Below are 24898 nucleotides of genomic sequence, written 5' to 3' on the forward strand. Positions count from 1 at the left end.
TGTTTACTTATGGAGAAAATGTTAATGCTTTGAACACATATTAATTTTTAAGGCTTCCTATGTTCCATTTATCTCCAACTGGAACTATTTGCCCTGTTTACACTTAGTGGTAAGGCTAATAGCACACTTAATTAGCATCTGGTTCTGTATGCTATTTCACGGTCTGGTGTGACAGGAGAGCATTTCCACTGCCAGTTAAACTCATATTGTGTCATACTACTGTGGCGACATAAGTGATGCATTAATGTGTCTCATGCAGTGAAGCAGTGATGTTTTTCTGTTCCTCAATCAATGGACTTTTTTGTGTGCTGTTAGCTCTGCCCTATTCCAATGGACCTACAACTGAAGGGGGTCCAGCAATGGTGCAGGACTGCTTGGTTTTACAATGAAAACACACAAAGTAGAGTATTGAACCACAGGGACTCATGCCGTACAGTTCAATGAAAAGCAGCACTTTCGCTGAAAAGGGAAATGTTTCCAGACAGATACTTTTGTTTTGCTCATAAATCATGAACTCTTAAGATTCTGTTCTAGAAGTCGGATTAAGGCGGTGTACTATATTTTTTCTGACACACAGTGTCACTGTAAAGTGCAATCAACTAACTATGTTAACTTCAGTTGTCATGAAAATGCTGTATATATAAAAACAAATTACAAGAAATTTTGGATCACAACTGTATATGACACCCTGAAATTGGCCTCTGTCTCTTTAAGAGGCGCCTATCCTTTCTGACACGCCCCAGAACATCATAAAAACAATGCTCCTCCATGATGCCTTTAATGATGTTTCTGTATGCTATTTCATGGTCTGGTGTGACAGGAGTGCACACCAGACCACACCAGGTGTTCCACCAGGTGTTTGCTTACTGCTGCTGCCGCTAGAGATGGAGCTTTGGGTAAAGTAGTATTGTAGCATTTAGACATCCCTGAATGGTTGCCATGGGAGATTCCAGAATTTCTCAAACATGTATGAATAAATCAGCACTCTGGGTATATTTCTGAAGAATGAATGACATTAAAATATAACATACAGCTCTGAAAAGGCTTTAGTCAAATACAAAAAAAATATTTTATTTAATATTTTTTGATTGTTTATGTATGTCAGTCAGAAACTCAAAAACTAAAACGATGAATGAGTTGGATTACAGCTCAAGTTGTGAGATGGTAAATCAAAGGTTACAAACATATGAATAAATATTTAGATTTTTTTTTCTTAGACCTAGAAAATGATCAAATCTAATTTTCTATTTCTGCTTTACATTGTAAGATCGTAGAAACCCCATTCAAGGAAAGATTTGGCACAAAGTAAAGCAAAAGGAGGAGAAATTGTGATTATTTATTTTTACAAAATTCAAGCATTTGTGAATTTGCTTTTTCAATGTTTACATTACAAAATTTGAAGTGTATTTTTTTAAAAATGTTACAAAACGTTTCCAAAGAAGAAAACTGGAAAAAAAGAAACCCATAGAAATATTAATAATAATAAAAAACAACAGTCACAACCTTGAGTATCATGAAGATCAAGCATTATTTAGTTGAAACAAGTCTAGTTTTAAGAACATGGGTTATGAACTGACATATGAGGCATAAATTCTCCTATGCCAAGTAGATAAGCAACACAGTTATATACTAAAATGAGAATAACACTGAGAAACATGACAAAAAAGCTGAGTGATCATCAGTTGATCTTTTCTCCTTTTGGCTGATCACTTTATTTGACGGTTTCCTCTTGGTTCAACCTCTTCGAGAGAAAAGGAAGAAAAGAAACTTTGATTCTTCTTCAACTGAAGCTCATTCAAACGACAACTAATTTCATAAAACTGTACAGGTTTTAATGGCTAACATTCATGTTCACACGTTGACACTTTTATCAAGTCATCAAAATACAAAATGAAAAATGAAAGCCTAGATGCATGTACTGATATATACAGCCTATGTACGATGGAGATCCTAGTAAATGTTAACACTCACATGCAGCAAACATTTGAACATCTACAGTGGGTTTATTTTGTCAGACAAGTTTGTAAATTTACCATGCTTTGCTCTATTTTGTCTTTTCTGGCTTAAAAAATTGTAAATTTTTAAAGACATTTTTATCCATGTGCTTATGCTGTGTTGCAGGAATTGTAGCGAGTTTAAGCCAGATGACAGGTGTTAGGCTGCTGGATGCAGCAGCATGTCACTGGCTGCAGTCTTCATAAGAGTTTGTGATGACTAATTTAAAAAGAAGAGCTGCCAACCTCCTCTTGTCGGTCTCAGTCTGGCTGCCGTCAAAAACCCAGGGACTATCTTCGTCATCATCAGCACTATTTTTATCTCCCAATATTTTTATAATCAGACTAGTTTTCCTAATGTTTGTTGAGGCAAACAGCCAATGAGGAAGAGAACCACAGTAGAGCTGTGTAGCTCTGAGAGAGGTTATTATAATCCCTGCTGTTTCCTTTGCTGTGGCCTCTCTGGCTCAACAGGATGAGATACCAAATTTCTTTGTGTGGGCATGTATGCATCTGTGTGGATAAATGTATTAGCGGGAGGAAGTTCCTGGACTGCAGCAGTTGTGGGGCGATCTCACAGCTCGGTGTCTGCCGTCTTTGCAGTGGAGTGGCCGTTGGTGGGAGGAGAAGTCTCGATCTTAACCGCCTCCAGGGACTCTCCGTTAACGCTGGGTTTCTCCTGAGTTTCTGGAGGGGGGATCAGAGGGGCCTCAGACGCAAGGGTGTTCCCCTGATTCTCTTGATCCACTGGGAAGGCTTTCTCTGCCTGCAGCAACAGTACAATTTAACATTTTAAAAGATTAAAATATTGCCTTTTTTTAATCTCAAGTTCTCTTTTCTATTCCAATTACTGATTTTATATTTTTATCTTTAATCTCAAATGTACACAATGCACTGCCCCATTGTACATTTATCAACAAAAGGCAAATAATGTGTAAAAGCAACACGTTTGCCTTGTAAAGCATTTAGATAATTAAGTAGTAACTAATTAAGCTTTTTTAATTAATCAGTCCACTATTAATCCATAAACTATTTATGTGTGTATCAACAAATCAAGAAAGAATGACATGAGCAATGACTTTTGAAAAACAATTTAAAAAAGCTTAAAATGACATTTCTAGCCACTTGAACACAAGCATTTGAAAGTGACAAACGCTATGCCTGAGTGAAAAGCACTCAAGCACTTTTTTTGTAGGAGCTGATGTGTCATTAAGTTCAAAATCAGAATTTATTTATAATAAGAAACCCCAATACATGACAGTTTAATCCTCAAAAATATATTTAAAAAATAGTCAAAAGCCTGACTCCTTTGTAACATGCAGTTGTGTTAGAAAGGGATAAACACACCATCAAATATTCTGATCTTTATTAAGAAATGTTCACATGTGGAAGTCTGATCTACAGTTTTCAATTCATAATTGAAAAAAAAAACATTTAATTGCACTTACAGAACAGAAAATAATCTTGTTGTATTTGTTAAACAACAAATAAGCAAAAACATGGTGGTTAACTGAAGAAATTAGGATATTCATAATAGCTGCTGTTGCCCTTTTTGACTGAAATGCCTTCAGTGAAACATTTTCTGTAACCATATTCCCACTAACAGACCCACTGACTCTAGACCAAAATGATCCAAAGCAATAGTAGAAATATGAGGGTGAAAATTTGTCTGCATAAAATTACTTTCTTACGAAAGTCAATATTTTTGCCTGTGCACTATGATAGTTTGGTACATGAGCTTAAATGTTTAAGGAAAACATATTATTTTTTCATCATATTCAACAGATCAAACAACAAATGCATCAAATATGAAGCGGTTTTCATGTTCTGATTAGACACTAAGACAGATGGACCCAATAATCCAGAATGTTTCCAGCACTACCCATAAACACACAAACAAAATACAGCCTCTAGAACGATCTCTGTCATGTTATGTGAGAGTTACAGGGAAACAGCTGGGTAGATCATCGCAAAAGCACCAGGCTGTGAAGAGCAGGGTGTGGGGCTCTGGATGAAGAACATCGTCTTTCTCTGCAGCTCGTCTGATGGTTGGCCAGCTGCTTTCCCCAACTGGAGCACTGCCAGGCATTTTCTACAAGAAAACTTTGCTGCTGCTTTGATTTAAGATATTCTAGTGTTACTTCATTAGAGTTCTGACATACAGATCCAAAAATGGGATCTGTATTGGGAAGCTCAAAAAGAAACCAATCGTATGTGCAAAAGAATGATATACAACCATAAATCAGATGGGATCTGGCCATTGCCAGAGCTATTATTAAATTATAGGAAGAAGGCTCGTGAATAAAATGTTATGTAATTATTATTAGTCCAGGTGAGGTGAATACCAAGGCAAATTACTACAGACTCTAAACAGCTCCATTTTCCAAAGTTTTAAAAGTAATTAATAGGAAAACGCTAAATTATTGTCACATACTTAAGTAGGAATCTTTAACCTTTTCAATCCAACTGTGCACTTCCAAAGATACACAATGTAAAATCAATATAATCTCATTTGTCTGAACTGCATCACTTTTATATCAAACAGTTTCTCTGTCCAGGTACATTTACCAGGTTCTGTTATCAGCAGTTGTTTCACAGGGAAAATAATTTGCACATCACATCACATCCTAATTTCCAGTTTGGTGATGACAGTAGGATGATTCATAAAACAGTTTTCTCTCAGTAAGGACCGCATTAATATTTCTGAAGCTGGAACTTTTTCAAGACAGAAATCTTCATTGTTTTGGTGCCACTTGCATTAACTAATATCTTTAGCTGTTGGCTAAAGAATGATCTGCATTTACCCAAATGGAGGAGACTAAGAGTAAACATTACAAAAGTAAACTTCATCCAAAAAGTCTGGACTAACCAGATAGTTACCAGTTAATGTAGAATAAAGCATTTTATGCATTTTTACCAGGGGCACAAATAAGTGAGGAGGGTACTGTGACAAACTTGAAACAGAATAAATAAAAAACATTCTTACCAGTTTTTCTCCCTTAGCGTCAGGCTTCCGTTGACACTTGAAGTATCCCACAATCATGCCGAGGGCAGCAAGAAGACCAGTGACCAGTACTCCAACAAATACAGACGTGTTTGATGATTTTGGGACGCCAACATTTTCCAACTTTAACTACAAGAATGTTTTATTAAAAAATATTGGAGAGAAAAAAGAGAAGTAAAATGTGGTCAATAGAAGTAAAACAGATTTAGTTCTCAATTGGTATCCTAGAGCTTTGAAGTAAAATTTTATTTGCTGTTGGCATTATAGAGTCTACTAATAAATCACTGATTAAAATAATAAAACAGGAAAGCATTTTGAGAATGATTAAGCTATAATAAAAATGCACAGGGTTTTAAATTTTAAATCAGCTTAATGATGTTGTCATCGCATTCCATGCTCTCCCTCACCTCGGTTTTCAGAGCTTCAGTTTTGAGTGCTTCAACCAAAGAAGACAGTTTAGCTGCAGATCAAGAAAAGTTCAGATATGCATCCATAGTTAGTTGGTGTTGGGGCAAAATAAATAATAAAAACTTCAAATTGTTTTATCATATGTTATCATTAGTTACCATCACTGCTGGTCATCAAGATATTGTTGTTCTCTTGGAAGATTTTCAGATCACATTTGTCAGAGCTGCACCACGGTGCTGGGGTTTCCTCAATGATGGCCTTTGTTTCGTTCTGTAAGGAAAAAGAAACATATCTGCTTCTTTAGTTTCTATTTTATTAACCACAGTTTCAAAGTAATAAAAGACCATTAAGACATTAAATAAAAATGAAGCTTAATTGAACACATACTTAAGAAAGTGGTCTCACAAATAACTCTCTTTCAAGCTAGAAGACAAATTCCTATTCAAAATCTTTCTAACCACCCCTTGTTTTACCCAGTCGTATCCCAGATATATGAAATCACCTCCTTGCGCAACTCTTAGTTCATTCTTCTACTGTGATAGGAGCCACACAGCGCTCAATGACCTCAAAAGAGCCTTATGAACAAACCCCAAATCCCCACTTAGGTGGGAGTGGGCCCACAGCTGGACTCTGTGGAAATTCTTGGCTGTTTAAGGATAGAAACAAACATGTGAGAAGTAAATAAAACCAGTCGGATATCTCCTGTGGTACAATATCATTTACATATTTTTATGTATAACAGATTCCATTCACAAATATATTTATTTTTGTGGCACTAATTTGCGTTGCAATTATAAAACTGAACAATGAACATGGCTTAAAAGAGTTAATTTTCCTTTCACTGAGCAGGTCTTGTTAGAATATAATTTAAACCACCTGGCATTTTGGGCTTTTAGTTTCCTTGCTTATAATAAGTTGCCTTCATGTTTGATGGTTTGTGTCTGATGCGGTTTCTACACTAGATTGACTTTTGTAGGTAGTTGTCATAGCAACAAACCTAGTCAGTTGAGCATAGTGCTCAGACGTGACCTTGCTGTGTCGTAGCTGTGAGCAAACAAACACTTTTTGTGTCTTGAGAAATCCACAGCTCTGAAAATACAAATTCAGTGTACTTATTGGTTAGGTTTTTGTTATGCTGTTTAAAATTTAGCCATGTATGTTTGTATATCTAAAAACCTGTTTGACGTTGGCTTAAACATGAAGTAATTAGGCTTAATTTTATAAAACGTCCAGATATGTCATACATTTCAAATATGGATTTACCCATATTTTGCATAGAGAATGTGTCTCCTGTACATCATTCAGTTGAATTGTTCTATACCAATCAGATATCAAACGATAACTGGATGAAATAATGGCTGGTTTAGAGGAAGCCATTTGAACCATCGTGCATTTAGCATGCTGAAGTGAGTGATTCTTCACCAGTACAGACAGAGTGTTTACATAGAGTAATTAAATGAAGTTTATTTATGAGAAATATCATCACTTTAATTAATTAAGTTAATTAATCTGTGGTCAATAAATAAAGAACTGCAAGAACACAAACTTTAAATAAGTTTCAATGTGACTTTTCTTCAGCAGTGGAGTCTTGCACAGTTAGTGTGGATATATGCCATGGTGGTTGACTGCATTACAGTTTGCTTTAATGAAAAGAAATTATCTGCATTTCCTTTTTTTTTTACGTGTTACACACTCCCTTTGTATCTAGTGTGAGTTTCCTGTCAGTAGTCCTGTTTTAAATACTACCATTTAATGCATATTTTTTTCCATCAGTTTTTAAAGTCAGACATTTTGTAAAACCATGGAAATGCAACTTAGGTAGTACTGTGATAAGGTAGGGTATAAGATTAAAGTATTATATAATAAAAAATATATATACTTATCACTGTTATCAGGTGTTAGAATTTGGACAAAATAAACTTTGATGAGGATTAACAGTTGCTTAGGTTTTTATGTATCTATTTTTTAAGGGGTTAGGGTTAAAGACTATTGTAAATGTGTATTAAAGGTTGAATGTCGGCATTTATCTTAAGTAATCCCAGAACAAGTAAGGATCTCTGTGCATTAAATATCTGACACTCATGACAAGACAAGAACTAATGACAGCTAAGGAATGTCTGAGAAAAGTCTGGACCACTTTTTACACACTCTAGCTCAGGAGTCTCAAACTCCAGTCCTCAAGGGCCGCTGTCCTGCAGTTTTTAAATGTGGCACAGGTACAAAACACTGGAAGGAAATGGCTTAATTACCTCCTCCTTGTGTAGATCAGTTCTCCAGAGCCTTGCTAATGACCTAATTATTCTATTCAGGTGTGGCGCATCAGAGGCACATCTAAAAGTTGCAGGACAGTGGCCCTCGAGGACTGGAGTTTGAGACCCCTGCGAGCTGATTCATCTTCATCCCGGTGCACGTCACAGAAGGTCATGTAAAGGTCTTCTTCCAATAGAATAAAGCCAGTCGGAGTGACACAAAGTTTAACTTTCTCTTCTCCTTTGGTGCATGCCAAAAATTGCAGCTGCTGGTAGCGTCATATTATCGACAGTTGTCAGGCATCTCGAGGAATTTAAAGAAGCTATAAACGAGACAAACACTTGTACTCACACAGCTCTTTGTTCCTACTTGAGCCTTAACAGCACTTTGTTCAGGGATTTCTTCCTTTCCGACACACACAACTGTAGGCTGCAAAGACAGAAAGAAAGATCAAATCACACTTCATGAGGTTCAATGTTTTTTGTTGCTCATGGAGCTCTGACAGGTTTTAAAACATGAACTCAATGAGATCCTTACCACCACATTCAGTGGTGCTTTCTCTGTGATGACCTTCAAACTGGGAGGATCATTGGAGTTCTCCGGGGCAGCTCTAGCTTGATCATTTTGTCTGCTTGTCAAGACAACTGTTGGATCAACAGTAGAACCTACAGAATCTCCACTGGATCCATCAGCGGGAGCGGCGCCTTGGTCTGACGCAGCAGTGGACACAGGAGCAGCAGGTGTGGTACCACTTCCTGCGGACATAATACAGAAATAAGGCCTTGACACTTGCTGTGAAAAGTTTTAACTCTTTGACCGTTAACAGCAGTAATTCACTCATGTCTTTCAAATGACTGAAAGTTACACAATTGCATTTTTATCCCAAATTTCTCACCAGCATTAAAAGTATTTGTGGATGGGGTTGGTGGGGCTGAAACGTCTTCACATATCACCTCACCTGTAGAGAAACAAAAAGAAAAACAAAAACAAAAAAAACTTGAAGTACTCTCATGTGCATATAGCAAAGATACAGTATCAAGATAGTTTACAATTCCAAGCATTTTCCTTTCTTTTTGCTGAATATTTGATCCAAGCTAAAGATTCAAAGCAGCGTTTTCTGTGATATATTTGATTAAAGAAATATCAGTAAGTGTGACTGAGATTGCTAATGCAGTTTTGAGGAATATGAAACATGATCTCCTGCACCTTCTTATGTCATTGAACCTCATTCATCAAACATGTTATTTGTCAAGATAAAAAAGAAAAAAAAAACTTAACATCTAAGAGACAATATTTATAGACAGCAGATTGTGTACTAAAACAATGTAATTGTATGAACCTGTGAAGTACATGTGATTAAATGCCAGCTGGTTGTGCAGAACATTAAAGTCCTTGTCTCATCACTATGTAGGATCTTTTCAACACTTTGTGTGCTTCTAACTTTATAAAAGCATTTTGACTCTTTTAAACAGCTAGTACACAAGACTAGCCTAAGATCGCAGATAGTGAAACAAAGTATATCAATGGGAGCACACATTAGTGGTTTCAGACAGGATAGTCAGATTAATTCATTGCTGTGATACACGTATGAGCCACAACCACCAAAGCAACGTTTTGACTTGCTGGGTTGCTGAAACATGCTGGGGGAATCCCCTTGGCAACTGCAATTACGTTTTTGTTATTATGTGGGATAAGCCGACCACTTCCTGGGTATTAAGCAAAAATATTCATTTGCTGTGGTTTCTATATTTTTAAGAAACATTATGACATTTTTAATTTGGTTACTTGACATTTACCAACAAATGCTTATGCGAACAAACAGCAGTAGGATTTTCAGCTGGATAATAAGACTAAATGAAGTGACAGTAAATATATTGTATAACAACAGTTACTCAGATGCAGCTTAAAACTTAGAACAACTGCCATTTAGTTTTTTTCCTCGCTGCCCAGTTCCTTCCTACTTTATCCTAATTCTGGATTGTTTATGCCAGCAAGTATGCCTGCAGATGTTGCAAGCATACTTGCAAGATGTACATGGCTGCAGCATGTTTTGGTAAATAAATTAGGTGAATAACAACTTTTTAATCACACAAGACTCTGGCCAGCTTCTCAAAACATTTAGATACCGCAAGAGTAAAAACATGAATTTGGACACTGGGCATCATGGACTAGTACTGTAGGGAAGATGGATCTCTTTTGGCTTAGCTTTAGCGACTCTTGTATGCGACATTGTTTTTGGTCCATGTAATTCTGCACAAGATTCCACTGGACATGCAGGTTTGATTTGGTGCTGTGCAAAAAATGATATCTGTCAGATGAAAGCTGGAAAATTCAGAAGTTCTAATTTGTGGCTGTTGTAACTAATTTTGGGAAAGTAGGATACTAAAATATGAAGATAATACACATTTGCAGAGGTCTTTTGTTTGAGAAATTGTTCTATATTTTTCCTTTTACTGTCAATCTTGTGTTTCAATAACCTTTTCAACCTGAGAGTCTGTTCTACAGGTGACAAAACCTAAAATAATTGGGGCCATGGTGCCTAAATGACCATTTTTACAGATTTTTGCTTTATCTGAATCCAACAGTTCATGTGCTGGGATTGACTCGTGAACACATGGTTTCATCGGCCGCTTTTGGATTTTACACAGAGGCTATTTACTGCTCCTAAATCCATGCCGAGTTTAAAATGAATGAGGCCAATTATGTTTCTTTTAGTATCAAATTTGTCAAGATTTTCATTGTCTTGTTTTTCTCCTTTTTTTAAAGGCAACTTGTAATGTCTGTCTTGTTCTGTTTTATTTTCTGCAGTTTCCCTGTGCTCTACATGTGCTTGTATTGATGGCTTTTTATTTTGGCTCGTTAACTCCTAAACTTTGTGTTCTCTTGTATTTCCTTCTCTGTTTCTCTAGTTTTTCTCTTTTGTTGTTGTTGTTGTTGTTGGTACACACTGCAAAGTGTGTCCAAGAAAACATTTTACCAAGACCTATAAGCTTAGAATGTGGGTGCAAACTAAAATCTTACTTTGCTCTGAAGGTCATTTTTTTCTTAACCAAAAACACACAGGGACCAATTACTTCTACTATGTGCTAGCAGCATTCAGAAGCAGCGTGATGGAGCGTTCCAGCTTGTTTTGACTTGGGGTCACAAACTATCAAAAGGGAATGCAGCATGAAATGACACATGACTTGTGTGACACTGGGGCTATTGTGAAAAGTATGAAGCATGCAGAGAGTACAAGGTCAACGCAGAATGTTTTAGATTTACATTTTTGGATTTACATTGCAAATGTAATGACGTGATGTATTACCAATATTTATATGATCAATTAAGGTGGAGTGAATAGGAGAAATAAACAGTGAAGGAATTACAGTTGCAAATTCAATCATTTTATTCACTGATGAATTTAAATTATGATTTTCTATTGGGAGTTTTAAACTTGAAGTTGCTAAATTCTCTCAACATGCCTTTTATTGTTTCATGTGCTTAGTTTTTAAATTCTTGCCTTGTTGCTTTGATTGTTAAGAAAACATCAGTTCATTTGTTGCTTTCTGCTTATCTGAGATCAGGTCACGGGGCCAACAAGTCCGGGAGGGAAACCCAAACATCCCATCCCCCAAAAAGATATTTTCCAGATTATTCTTGGGGATCTTAAAGTGTTCCAAGAAGAGAATAGCTTAGAGATGCAACTATCAAGACTTTTCTGGACTATTGGAGTTTTTGCTTTTTAAAATTTTCAGCAATTTTATTTTTTCTATTCCAAGGATTGTAACACATTCCTCATGTCACATGCTTCGCTGATGGGGACCAAGCAAGTGATCTTGGTTCTGCATTAAAACATGGATGTCGATGAACATGTAAGTGAATCCTGGGATCTTTTTCTTGAATTCAATGATCCACATCTCCTGACCATAGTTGAACCATAAATTGAGACAGTAACTTTTTTGATAAGCTTTTGTTTTAACACAAAAAACTGTACAATTGCTCACATATATGCAGACGAAGCCTCTATCTGGGCTTTCAATCTCCTGCTTTATTCTGTCATTTATGAACAAGACACCAAGATCCTTGAAGCAGAGACTGTTCGATGGGAGCAGATTGTACAAACTCCAATAGGAGATCCAGTTACAGCACTTTGATATTCTAAAATATGTACTTCCAAATGATTTGCTCTATGTAATGTTTGAATATAAATGCAGGAACAAAGCATTCTTAATTTTGGAAATCTACCAGTTTCACTGGAAATGTGAAAAGAATTACAAAAATCCTTTGACAATTCCTATTTTCCCACTTCCTTTCTTAGTTATTTCCAGTTGCAGCTTGTCCTGTAGAGTGAAACCTCCTGTTAAGTTAATCAGTAAAAGCAAGATGTCTAGACCAAACATGTCCTAGGGTGGATCCTTCTTTTGAAGTTAACTTATAATACATTTAAGCATTGTTTAGGCGCGTAAGTTAAGCACTAAAAACAAGAGTGCTTTTAGAGCCTTTCAAGAGTTCATGTGAGGTAAACGAACTTGGCTTGGGTTAAATCATCTGATGATTATAGTTAAATACAAACAGTCTAGAACTCTGTAAATCTATTAAACAGATGTTATTAAACTACTTTGGCTAAACGGTTTCCACTTAAAAACGTGCAGATTTTCTACAGCCACCCAAACAGAGGCGAAACTGTCTGAATACAAAATAATATAATGACAGCCTTGAAGAAGAAAGAAAGGCAGTGAATGAGTATTAGGGATCAGGCTTCCCTTTTAAGCTTAATTCCCATAAAGACAGTAAGTGTGTAACATCTAACCAAAACTTTCCTCCAGTTTTTAGCAATGTGATTTGTGGACTGCTGACAATATAAGGTCACAAAGTTTTTTAAAAATGTTTGAGGTGTTTACAATCCCTTAAACACGGGGGACCTGAATTCACTCTATTTATTTAACATCAGATCAAAAACAAGATCATGTTCCAACATCATTTTCACAATCCCTTTCCAACAGTATAGACTATATATAGTCAATGCAAAGAACTAAGAATGAACTCCACAGGTGTAAAAGTCTGAAGTAGGAGATATGTAAAAGTTATTGCCTCGTTTGTCTTTGTGCTTGTATGATGCCTCTCTAGGCATTTAGGATTAACCCCACCTGCCCAATGAGAGTCCAACTAGCAGAGGAAACGCTCTCCTGAATACGCCGGACCATGAGGCCATTATATCAAACTGTGATGCAATGCCTAGTAGAAATGAAGCATGTTAGTCATGCTTTTGAAAAATCTGGAATTTATACAGCAACCAGGGGGAGGAAAAAACATTATTGAGAGAAAGCCAGATGTAAGGCACACAGCAAGCGCTGTTTTGGTCAGATCATGCCAAAATGTTTTGGTGCCACCATACCCCATGAAACATGATGGTGGCAATATCACAATAAGAGCATGCATTTCATTTGCACAACTCACAAATTGTGGGTGCTAATTACTTTCCCCCTGTTGGTCTTACTGCTTTTTTCAAAAGTGCAACAATATGGAACTATCTTATTTATGTTCTATGCTGAATTGACTTTATTATCCTATTTTATCTTCTCTTTCACTTTTTATAATCTTCAGAAGGTCTAACTTCTGTTGAATCATACATATATATATATTAGAGGTGTGCCGATCGATCGGTCACCGATCACAATCGGGCCGATTTTCGTGAAAAAGTGCATGATCGGTGATCGGCGATCATTGGCTCTTGTTGCCGATACCGATCATCTCATTTCCAACCTGCCTATGCAGCTGGTCTCCTCTTTCCTTCACTCTGCGCAAACGCGCAGCAGCAAATCCTAAGCGATGTGTAACTATAACGCACTGAGTGAATGGGGAGGTTTGCGTGTTGTGGCGGAAAATTGAAGCACGTCAAAATGCATCAACACAACGAAGCTAATACGACATAAAAACAATGCCATACTTGACGGAGTTTGGCTACATCGAGGTTCACTGCAGTAAAAAAGACATACGGAGGATCAGATAGCAGGTAAAGCAGCGCACAGCTACAAACACTCACCCGGATTAGCATGACGGTCAGAAAGCTAAACAAATAACCTGGAAAATTATTTAAATCTTCGAGCTGCGATGTAAGACGCTGGTTCTGCTCTCCTGTTGAACCGCTGCTACGCTACAGATAGTAATATTTCACAGAGGAGCTTCGCTTCTGCTCCACCTGGTAGTGACTCTCACGCCGAACCTGCTTAAAGCTGCAGCATCTAACCTAAAAAATACATTTTACATACATATTAAAACTTTAGTTGTCCTAACATGAGACAGATAATCTCTGAAAAAATAATCGATCTCCTCCCTGATCTGCATAATTACTCCGCTCAGTCAGAAACAGCCAATCAGAGCTAGCAGTAATCAGCTAGCCGCCATGCTAACAGGAAGTTTTCATTCAGTAACTCTGGATTGTTTATTGTAATGGAACCTGTTTTTGCCTTTGAATGTTAAGTTTTATACTTGAACTTCTTGGCAATGTTGAGAGGTTTTATTTTGGCTCTTTGTATTATTTAGCCTCTTCAGAGCCTTCATATGTTATCAGTCTGTTAAAGATAGTATATCAATAGCAGTACAATTTGCACAATGCCTGTTTTGTTTTGTTCTTGGAAAAAGTTATTAAAAACCAGTTTTTGTCTAAATTAAGTTGAATTCATGGTTCCTTTTTCCACATAATGTAACCGGTAGTGTTTATGATAATAATAATAATAATAATAATAATAATAATAATAATTATGTGATCGGTATCGGTGATCGGTATCCATGGGTGATCGGTATCGGTATCGGGAGGAAAAAACCTGATCGGCACATCCCTAATATATATATATATATATATATATATATATATATATATATATATATAGTTTCCTGCTCATTGATTTTTTCTTAAATCAGTTTTATATAAAAATGTGTCTCTAGGCATGGATGTAGACATTTTTAGCACTCCACCACTGTGTAAGGAATCTCCCACTAATTCCAGTCAGACATCCCAGCATCAGTGAAAACCATGGAAAACTTCGGTCTTAACACAAACACAGGAAAACATACAGAAACATAACCTTAGACTCTTCCCACTGAGTTTCAAGATGGGGAATGAAAGCATAATGTTATGATGTAACCTCTGGGTTTGTGTGAATTTGTACAGTTCTAATGTTATTTATCACATCTATTCAGTTACCCGGATAATCAATACATAGATTATAATTAGTGTTAGCTCTGCAGTGCTTTTTGTGCATATTAAAGCCCTTTGCCATTCATTTCTGAAGAAAATAATGTTAACTATCTAACAGTTGAACATAAGCTAGCGGCAAATACTTTGACTATCTGCTCAGGCAACCAGTCTGCAGTTAGCTGCTAAACATGTTTACTGCTCATAATTTGCCAAATCTAAATATACAGCAGTGTTTTTTAGTGATGGATGAGGCTTGTTTTAGTGTTAGAGCTTTAAGAGTTTTTACCAGCTGAAAAATATGTCCAAACTACAAATTAGTCTTGCAAGCAAAAGACTACATTTCTTTAAAAAAAGAAAAAAAAGAGGAAATAAATCAAAATGTACATAGTGATGAGGCTTGTTTGTCAGTTTCTACTTTTTAAGAGCCAAGATTAAACATACTTTTAATTAGCCTAGATTTATGCTGACTATCTTTTATTGGTTGGATGTAATATTCAGATCTTAAATGTGCTTAATTAATCTGCATATTGTGCTACTCTTTGTGAATTAAGTTAATGAAATAAACTTTTCAATGATATTCTGATTTGTTGAATGTTTGGAATGCATAAAAATATCCACGACAGCCCGGTTAAAGCTTGAGAACAAACTGTGTTTTCTACTGTATTACACCAATAAACACTGGAGTGTTATTTACTTGAACCCATGTATTACGCAATAGAGAAGTTGGGTTATGAAGATAAGTAACAATAAAGATTTCCTAGACAAACTAACGTTTAATTAATTATGGCAGATCCAATCTCTCAACCCTGGAATGCGCTGCCATGAACTTCCCAGTCTCTGAAGACACATGGGAGAGCAGGGAGGTGTGATGATTAGCCGGAGGAGGGAGGCCCAGGCCTTATCATCAACTCTCACACTAAAAGTATTGTGAAGGCTAGTTAGAATGTTTTTAAAAATGGTTCCTTCATTTCCTTTCAGACATCCTCCTCTCAGCCCCTCCTCCACCAGCTCTCACTGGGGACAACCCTTCATCCTCCCCCTCGCTGGCTAGCAGATGCAGTAACAGCATTTTGTGAACTCATCTTTACTGGAAAAGCTAGGTAACATGATTTTCTCTGGAGAGAGTGCAGTCCATAGTCTAAAATAATGATAGTAAGTGTAGGCACCAGAATTGACCAGTTAGTAAGTTTATGTTAACCTTGGTAACACTCCTGTTTCCCTGCTCCTTTTTTAACCTGAACTCACATGAATCTAAAACAGCAACCAACCAAACGCGGCATGTCTCCGTCTGCATTTGCACTACATCTAGATATTTATTATCTCCCAACTTTGCCCATCTGTCACAGCTTTTTGCACTGAGGTGTAACTGCCACTGTTACTACCATCCCTGTGTTTAAATTTAGGGCCAGGCTGTTGCAGGAAATGGCTGCAAACGCAAACATTGTTGTCACACTTGATTAAACTGCTCCAGCTGAGAGTGGGAACAGGGTGACAGGACTTTTTCACTTATAAATTATAGCATTTGAAGATGAGTTTTGCTTCCTCCCTAGGGGAGACAAGGGAGGAGCCCTAATAGATGGATGGGGAGAATAAAGGGTGCAGCTGCTGTAAGTGTCCTTTGGGAGCTCTTTCCCTCCCTGCGTACGCACTGTGCTGTGAACTCATGAAGGAGGAGGAAAGCCTCAGCCCTAAAGCTTGGGATTATGATTTGACCTCCACCCAGACTGCAGAGACAACACCTTGGATGTCATCATTAGCCACACCCTCATTCCATTACTCATCCAGATGTCCAAAGAGGATCCCCAAAATCTTCCAACCACATTTTTTCTGTTTATGTTCCTTTAACAGAAAGCGGTTGACTTAAGATCATTTTAGAAAACACGATACAGAATAAAAACGCTGAGACTAAGGCTGCAGATGCCCTTTAAACATTTGTAAACTGTTACAACCACAAACTTCAGTGGACTTTTGGATTTATGAAAAGCATAATGTGGGTCTGCTTTTACTGTTCAGCTTTTCCCACTTAAGGGGGTTTCTTTTGTAACAATGTTTTTCTTCTTGCTAGATTTCTTGTGTGCACAGCCAATGATTCTCCTTCCTGAAGAGTGGATCTCTTCAGCTTTTCTACCGTTTCACTGGACAATGTGTCTATTTCTCCAATCAGTGTATTACATTTTTAATCAACATACCATTTTCTCTCAACTTCACAAAATTGAGAGAAATACAAAGAAACTAAATATATAATTTTGTTGCCAATTATCTTTATCCAACCAAGTTTTTTCTCCTATTTGTGAACAAACTTTTTTGTTGTAAGAAAAAATATTAATGTAAATTAAGTAATGTGTAGGGACAATGCTGAGGTCCTTGAACATGAGAACTATTTTTGTTTGGGGAGGTAAAAGTTGACTTTTCCTCTCTGTCCACACCCTTTGTGTTTTCCAACAAAACATACGATAGTTTTTCAGGAAAGAAAAAATGGAAAAGAATGGACGACAGTGTAGGAATGATATCCGTGCACATCCAGAGAGGAAGTGACCCCTTTGAACTGCAGAGGGAAACATACCGGGAACTACACATGCACATCATCCGTCACCAGAACTACTGCAAACTCCTGGAGCAAAAAACATGACCACTGTGTTCTATCCTGTCATCAGAATGGAGTAAAGGAGCTGCAGGCTGGTGAAAAAGTTACAAAAGTTGTCCCCCCAAAAGATACTTTTGCTCTATTCTCTCTCTTCTTACTACATTTCTGTAGTAGAAACTGGGGCACAACAACCGAAAACACTGCCTCATGATTGATATTGACCTCTGAGAAATGTCTGTTTTTATTCAGTCTCGAGTTTACTCATTAAAATAGTTTGAGCCGGGCAGTGAAACTCTAAACCTGTTTCCAAAACAGACTGTTCATTTTCAGAGTGGATTAGAAGCTGGAAGCAGCAGCAGCTGCTTCAAGAAGCTGCTAACTGCTCTCCTGTCTGTGTCCGAGCCGACACCAGCAGATGTTGGTGGACTCATTCCAGCCGCCGATCTCTGCAGGGGAAAGAGGTTACGCAAAGACATTAGAACCTCTGGCCCTACACGCCCAGGCCCAAGTGGAAGAACAAAACTTCATAATAAACATTTGATAAACTTTCTGTGCTTGTCATGGAATCACACGGTATTAAGTATTCACACGTGTAACATAAGGGAAATAGTTGTCCAAACTCAAGACTTCCTGGAGTAATAAAAGGCCAGACCTTGTTTTTAATTAAGATGTATAAAGTGTGCCTTTAATAGCATGCAATTTGGCCCATGGTAATTACCAGGAGCAATTATTCGAGTCGTCAAATGGCTCCAGCGAAGGCTCGTTAGGCGCTTTTGTTTCCGTGGATAAACAGTAAAACCCTCTGCAGGTACAGCACAGCCTGGTTCTCCAGGACAGAGTTTGTGCATTCCCTTCAATTTCCATCTTTATTTTCCTTTCAAACAGCTGAAGCTGTGTGAGAGAAAAATGTAGCAGTCCCACTTTCAGCTGACCGGCAGTGTGCAGCACCATACTGGAGAGGAACTGGGTTATTCTGTGCTTGAGAGAAAAAAAAAAAGAAAAACCTATTTTAGGTACCTCATTAAAAGGCCTAAGACCAGTTTTTAACACTCGGTTTGTTTTTTGTGCATGGACTGGAATCTGGGATTTAATAAATTTGCGCAAATTTCAGACATGAGGAATAAGCCTTGTTGACCCTTTATATTGACATTTAAATTTAGCAAGAAGCTGTAGCAGTTTTCTGGCTGGGACATGTGACCATCTCTTCTTGTGCAGACAACTTAGTCCCTGGCTAGCCCTCAAGTGACTTAATAAAAAGTGACAAGCAACAAATCTAGCAACTTGTTTATGTTATCTAAGACTTTTGGAGACTCTTAGCATGAAAGCACCTATTGTTCTTAGTCTTCTCAATAAACAGTGGGTGCTGCAGGGTCCCCTCCCCATCTCAAGGCACTCACAGTTGACCCAGTCTTCATGCTCTGTCTCAGCTGCAACTGTATTCACAGCCTCCAGCTATCTGAATCTAGTTAACATGTAGGAGCAACAAAGAGGCCGACAAACAGAAAGTCTAACAATATAAAGGAAATGACTCATTACTGTCTGGAGAGTCAAGTGTAATCCTAATTAAAGACTCTATTTGGTGTTAGTTTACCACAATTTTAGATTTACCACGTTTTCACACTCTGCATTGTTATTGATTGTATTAACTTTAGTGAAGTATGAGAGTGTTTTAACTGATTCAGTTCAGAATCTGTGATAAAAATTCCAGTCAGAAAATTCCTTGTAGAAACAATAAGGAGACCGAATCGGTTTTGAAGCCATATAATTTTAATGTTAGCACAGGTTGTCCAACCCTTGACTAGAGCAGAGATTTCATGATCAAAATTGGTGTGGCTCATATACCTACAATTTTGAGTGCTGAAAATTGGCAGTTTTTTTCTGCCTACTTTATGCCAGTCACAGCCAACAGCTGTAAAACAGCAGCAGGGTGCCAGGGGAACAAGAAACAATACGTTCTCCAGAACGCCAGTAATTGGGAAAGGAAGATCTGAACTTTGGCATGGCTTCTGCTTTTCATTAAGTTTTTTTTTAAGTAAACACTGTTCCTATTTCCCTCAAGGCAACCCCCTTTCCAGAAAAAAAATACTTATCAGTGGAGGTGGTTGTTTTGTTTTCTGTTGAAATGTTTTCTTAGGAACAGTCGGTGATAAAGGAAAATACATTAAAAATGACACATTAAATGTACTAATGAACGAACAGAAGATTCGACAATAGCAGCTGCTTTGCAACATTTGGACCATTTTTAATCTTGATGCAGAAGTTTCTGAAGTAACGAGAAGTTTGACAAAACCCAGACTCTAAGGTTAATTACTTAGCAAGCTCACGCAGGATTTTAGCCACAATTTCTGGCCCAGATGGACACACACCCTGCCTGACATAAGACCACTATCTGCCAAAAGCTTATATAAAGACCCACGCCCTCTAGCTGATGACGTAATTCAAACTCTAACATCACATCTTGGGACTTAAAGAATGCTGGTCAACAGCCTGGGGCCATGAGAAAGAGAGTGGCAATATTCTGCCTGTGTTTTCATTGGCAGAGCAAAGTTTCTAACCAAGATGCAAAAGTTTCAACTGTCGAAGGAGAGTTGATGTTGTCTAAGTAAATGCTTCGACCTTACTTTAACATCTCTTATTAGTTAAGCTGGTGCGACTCAAAAGGTTATCTGTTGATCTCCTGGGGATTTTTGCATACCAGAATCTTCCAAACAAGAGTGCAAATCTTTGTTTTAGTGTGGCCCTTCTGAAACAGCAATTGTCACAGCTTCTTCTGCTCTGCCCAGAGGCCCTGACTCTAGCAACAGGAGGAGCCATTGTGGATGACATGGTGAAATAAGCGAGACAAGATGTTTTTCTCCCTGGCTGGAGCAGATGTAAAGCTTGGGTTTTCCCCTGAAAGAGAGACACACAACTTTTAACGTACTCTGAGAACTTTTGAATGACATCATCCAACTCTGCAAAGCATGGCCAGTTCACTGCTGCATATTTGCACGCCTGCATAACTACTGACTGGCAGCCATGGGAAGTGGGAATATAAACCAAATCTGTTTGCTGGAGAGTCGGGATGATCGAGTTGCTTGCGTATTGCAAAAATCTCTCAACCACCTACTCTTGTTTGATTCAGATTTGTGTTAAGAAACTGTAGCTCTCTGGTGCTCTCCAGATGCAAATAAACAAAAAAAGACAAAACTACTTCATCCATGGATCATTCTTCTCAATATAGTGCTTCAGATAGATGTATTCTGTATGTTTTCAGGTAAACCAGTCCATTGAACCTCTTGTCCTCCTGGAAGGCAAAACCTTTGGCCTGGTCTCAAGTCCTTTGTTGTCCAGCTGTTTCCCCCCCCCTACATTTACCTGAGTGTATCTGTCCGCCTTTCTGCCAACTCAGACAAGCTTCTACAGCCATGCTTAAGAAAAGTAATCCCAAAATATAATGTTGTATTGAGGGTAATGAGCAGTGTTAGTTTTCTGCCACTCAAACTGTTCCATTTTAGTCTGATAAGACCAAAACTTAATCTTCCACATGTTTGCCTTGTTCTCTACAACCAGGAAAATTAAAAATAGCTAAACAACACCTCTGACCTTGTCAAACAAAAAATTGGCCTGAGGGATCTGTCTTTAAAAGGTTATGACCTTATCCTTTAAGCTGCGCAAGTCGGGAGCTGCAGCAGCTCCCAACCAGACACGTTCCAGCACATCCATTGGCTTCCATTATGGGCTAATGGTTTCCTTTACCCTGCAGCTGGTCAGAGTACAACTGACCAGCTGCACCATGCAGGACATCCTCCTCTAGGCATGAGGTGACCCTGCTATTTGACCTTTGTTTACACCATTTTAAGAAGATAATGAACAATACCCCTAGCGGGCATGAACTTTGCCTAGAAAAGGACTTTTTCCATTCCTAAACCAGATTATGAACGACAATAATTACTGGTGCTAAATTTGTTGAAGCATGGACTGATTGGTTATTTCTCCCCAAACTTGAACAAGACACAAAATCTGCATTGAACAGAATTAATAAAGAGGGTTTTTCATCAGGATCAAAAGAAGCTAATCAAGCATGAGAGATCAAAACAGTCCATGTCTTTGAACGTCTGTTGACGTCACTGGCCAAGCATCTGACCAACATTTTGTAGCATTGGAACCGCACTAGTAATGACAAAACTGTTTTATGTTATTAAAAGTATCTGGATTGCTTTTTGTGATTTGTATGGTGCCATTAAGGCAGTTCAAATTGTGTTAATCTGCTACACAGACAGCCACATTAGTAAAATAACACTGACATAAACTTCTATACCTCTTTGTAGATTTGTGTTGTTTCAAAATGGTAAAAGTCCACATTAGTGTTGGGTCCTCTCAGAATAGCTGTTAGCTTAATGCTTCCAGGTCAAACAGCATTTGGTTAAGCGGCTGTGAAATTTCAGGGATTCAGGCTATTTCAAGATAACAGAAGTCTGATTAGGTCCTGAACTCTCTCTGACGCTGGTGACTGTTGACATAAGAAAAGGAGATAGGGAGTGGTCCACAACCAGTGATTTTCCTGTGTCAACACTGTGCTGAGAACAGAGCATCTAAAACATTTCCGGTCAGCATGACTGTCTGATAAAAAGGTAAAGCGAGGTAAAAGTTAAAAAAATACCACAATTTAGGCAAATGCTATTTTGTAAAAAAAATTTCAATGCCTTATATTAGGAACCAGAAATGTTCTCAGTGTTTTTGTCATGTTAACTGTGCAGCAATGCCTCTTACAAACATTTCATAGATGATCAGCCGTCTCTTCAAAACAAACATGATTAGGGATTAGAGGTTTGTAAAATAGTCTTTGCATAAACAGCTCTGATCTTTTTGAGATTACATTAGTTTATGCATTTGGGATTAACAATGTTATCTACTGGAGGTAAAAACTTGAGCCACACATTTCACATTGTGCCTGTTTTGCAGTCACATTTGGGGATTTTCCTTTTGGCTCTGCGGATTATTTTTTGCTCTATTGCTTTTCCAGATTAAGTTGACAAATAGAGACCAAGCTCTATGCCGTGCAGTGAACTTGGCGCCAAGTTTGTTATGAGTGAGATTGGGCAGCAAAAAAAAAACAAAAAAAAAAACACTTGACTTGACTGGGAGTACCCAACGTAATTTAATTCTCATGTAAATCTAATTACCATCTGTTTCTCTGCTGCTGCGGCATAGGGTTTGTGGTATGTCCTTTTATTGCACAAGTCATGAACATGTTCCACCATCTCATGATCGTTTCCCGGTTAAAGTAAACGATTCGCTCTTTCCATCAATCTGCAATATTCCTCCTGGTTCTCCCAAGGTCAGTCCAAATATTTAAATGCATCTGGGGCCTGGCAGCTCTGCAGAAGTCGTTACAATTGGCTGGAGTAAAACCAGCACCGCCTTACAACTCTTCCAACCCATGCATCACCCTGCAATTAGCATCATGCCTTGAACTGATTTGGAGCATACTGCCAGTGAGTATGCAAAAACATGAAAGCGCGCACATTTACTACGTACATGGTAGATTATGAAAAAGCACATGTAGAGGATAGATTTATATCCTCATTTCCAATTAATTCCAAAAAATATATGAAATCACATATATTTTTGACAAAATGAAAAGACAATAAATTGTCTATTTGGTGGGCATGTGGTTTTAATGTGGCTTTATCCATTTTTCACAAATTCAAAGACGTAGCTCCACCCAGATGCTCGACAGGATGTAGAGCATAAGGATTTTCAACTGAAACTTTCCGTCTCCGAGCAGATCCTTTGTGTCTGCAGCCACCACACCACTAAGAATACGTCTACATGTTCATGTGCAAGCCTACTTTATGAAAACCCCTCATGCTAAATTAGGCATGGGATTTCTACTAACGTATAAATACAATTTTTCTTTCCTAAAAATGTGGAAACAAAACCAAATAAAAAAAATCTTGAAATTCTACAAAAGAATAATAAAAAAAACCTTTGTGGAAACTACTAAAGGTGTGAATGAAACAGTGAAAAAGACATGCTATAATAAAAAACAGACTACTCACTGCTAAACAATAGAGAGCAAAGGAGCAGAACTCCAGTCATGCTTCTGCAGAGCCCATTCATTCTCCACATGGATGCGGCCATCCTCTGTTCGAATTCGACACGTCTGGCGGGACTTTGTGTCTGAAGGGAAAAAAAGCTGTGGGAAGTGAGGGCGAGCCGGTGGGCTGGGGTAGCTTCTCTTGTGAGGTCTGAGAGAGCGGGACAGGAGAGAAGGATAAAGCCTGGCTTGTGTTCTGTCTCTCTTTATACGAGCTCGCTCCTTCAGCCTCCCTTGCTCTGCTCTTTCCACACCCCTTTTCTAACTGCCTCATGCTAACCCATTTCCCCCAAAGCAACGGCCCCTGCTTCCTCTCTACTCTCAGTGTGTGTGTGTCAGTGTGTGTGTGTGCGTGTGTGCGTGTGGTGTGTGTGTGTGTGTGTGTGTGTGTGTGTAGGGATGTAGAGCAGGCAGCAAAGTGTGACGAGATGTTTCTGGGAAGAAGGCTGGGTGTTGTTTCAACTCAGCTCTGTTGGTACTGGGTCATGTTTCTTAAACAGAGGTACAAGTTTGATTGGTGGTACTCAGGTTCTTTGTGGTGGTACTCAGAAGAATTGTTGCAAAAAAACAATTTTCCTCCTTACAGATTTGTTCTGTTTTTGCTTTTCTGTCACACATGTTTCTGATTGTCATACAATTTGTAAAACAAGACAAAGATTACCTGATCAAATACAAATTTCAATGTGTTAAAAGTCATCCAAAATAAATCCCTGTGCCAAATATGAAAAGAATTGGTTATGCGTTACTGACTGTTAAAATTGTATTATTTTTCTGAAATCATTGTTGATTTTACAACAAATGCAAGGAAACACACAAAAAGCTCAACTTCTGTCTCATTGGTACGCAGAATATTTCCTAGAAAAGTCATCAACCGTGGTTCTTACAATGGTGCTTCCCTACAAATCCCTTTTATGTCAAGTCTTTGTATCTTATGGTTGAATCATGAACACTGATCTCAACTGAGGTAGGTGAGGCCTGCGGCTTTTTTCCATGTTGTTTTGGGTTCTTTTAAGACCCTCTAAATAATTCTCCAACGCTCTCTTGGAATACTTTTGGTTGGCTAGCCACTCCTAGAAAGATTCACAGCTGCTTGACATTTTCCCCAGTTGTAGATAATGACTCTCGCTCTGATTCGTTGTAATCCCAAACATTAAAATTTATTTTGAAGCCCTTTCCAGACTGATAGATGTAAATGACTTTGTCATCTTTTCTCATGTGTTCTTGAATTTGTTTATATTGGTGCATGATGTGCTGCTTCTTAAGATCTTTATGCAAATTGTATGTTGTTAGAACTACATGAAAGCCTCTGGAAGCCATTTCTTCATTCCGTACATCAGGAAGTCTTCAGGACTGGATGTGGCTTTAGTGACTTAAAATAAAACTTAATTTGGTCCAG

General features: G+C 38.0%; 1 protein-coding gene across 1 annotated transcript; it reads right to left on the reverse strand.

Annotated features, from left to right (window-relative positions):
- Nucleotides 1-1317: 1317 nt before the first annotated feature.
- cd34 (CD34 molecule) lies at nt 1318-23789 on the reverse strand. The gene is made up of 8 exons (XM_014991523.2): nt 23465-23789; nt 8552-8614; nt 8194-8411; nt 8008-8085; nt 5565-5676; nt 5406-5458; nt 4981-5127; nt 1318-2760 (listed from the first exon to the last, which is right to left on the reverse strand). Exons 1-8 carry the CDS (start codon nt 23544-23546, stop codon nt 2569-2571), a joined length of 945 nt encoding a protein of 314 aa, XP_014847009.1. The 5' UTR covers nt 23547-23789; the 3' UTR covers nt 1318-2568.
- Nucleotides 23790-24898: the final 1109 nt, after the last annotated feature.

Source organism: Poecilia mexicana, unplaced genomic scaffold (assembly GCF_051168715.1).
Source record: "Poecilia mexicana isolate PSO_F unplaced genomic scaffold, ASM5116871v1 scaffold_7, whole genome shotgun sequence".
In the NCBI taxonomy this organism is placed as follows: domain Eukaryota; kingdom Metazoa; phylum Chordata; class Actinopteri; order Cyprinodontiformes; family Poeciliidae; genus Poecilia; species Poecilia mexicana.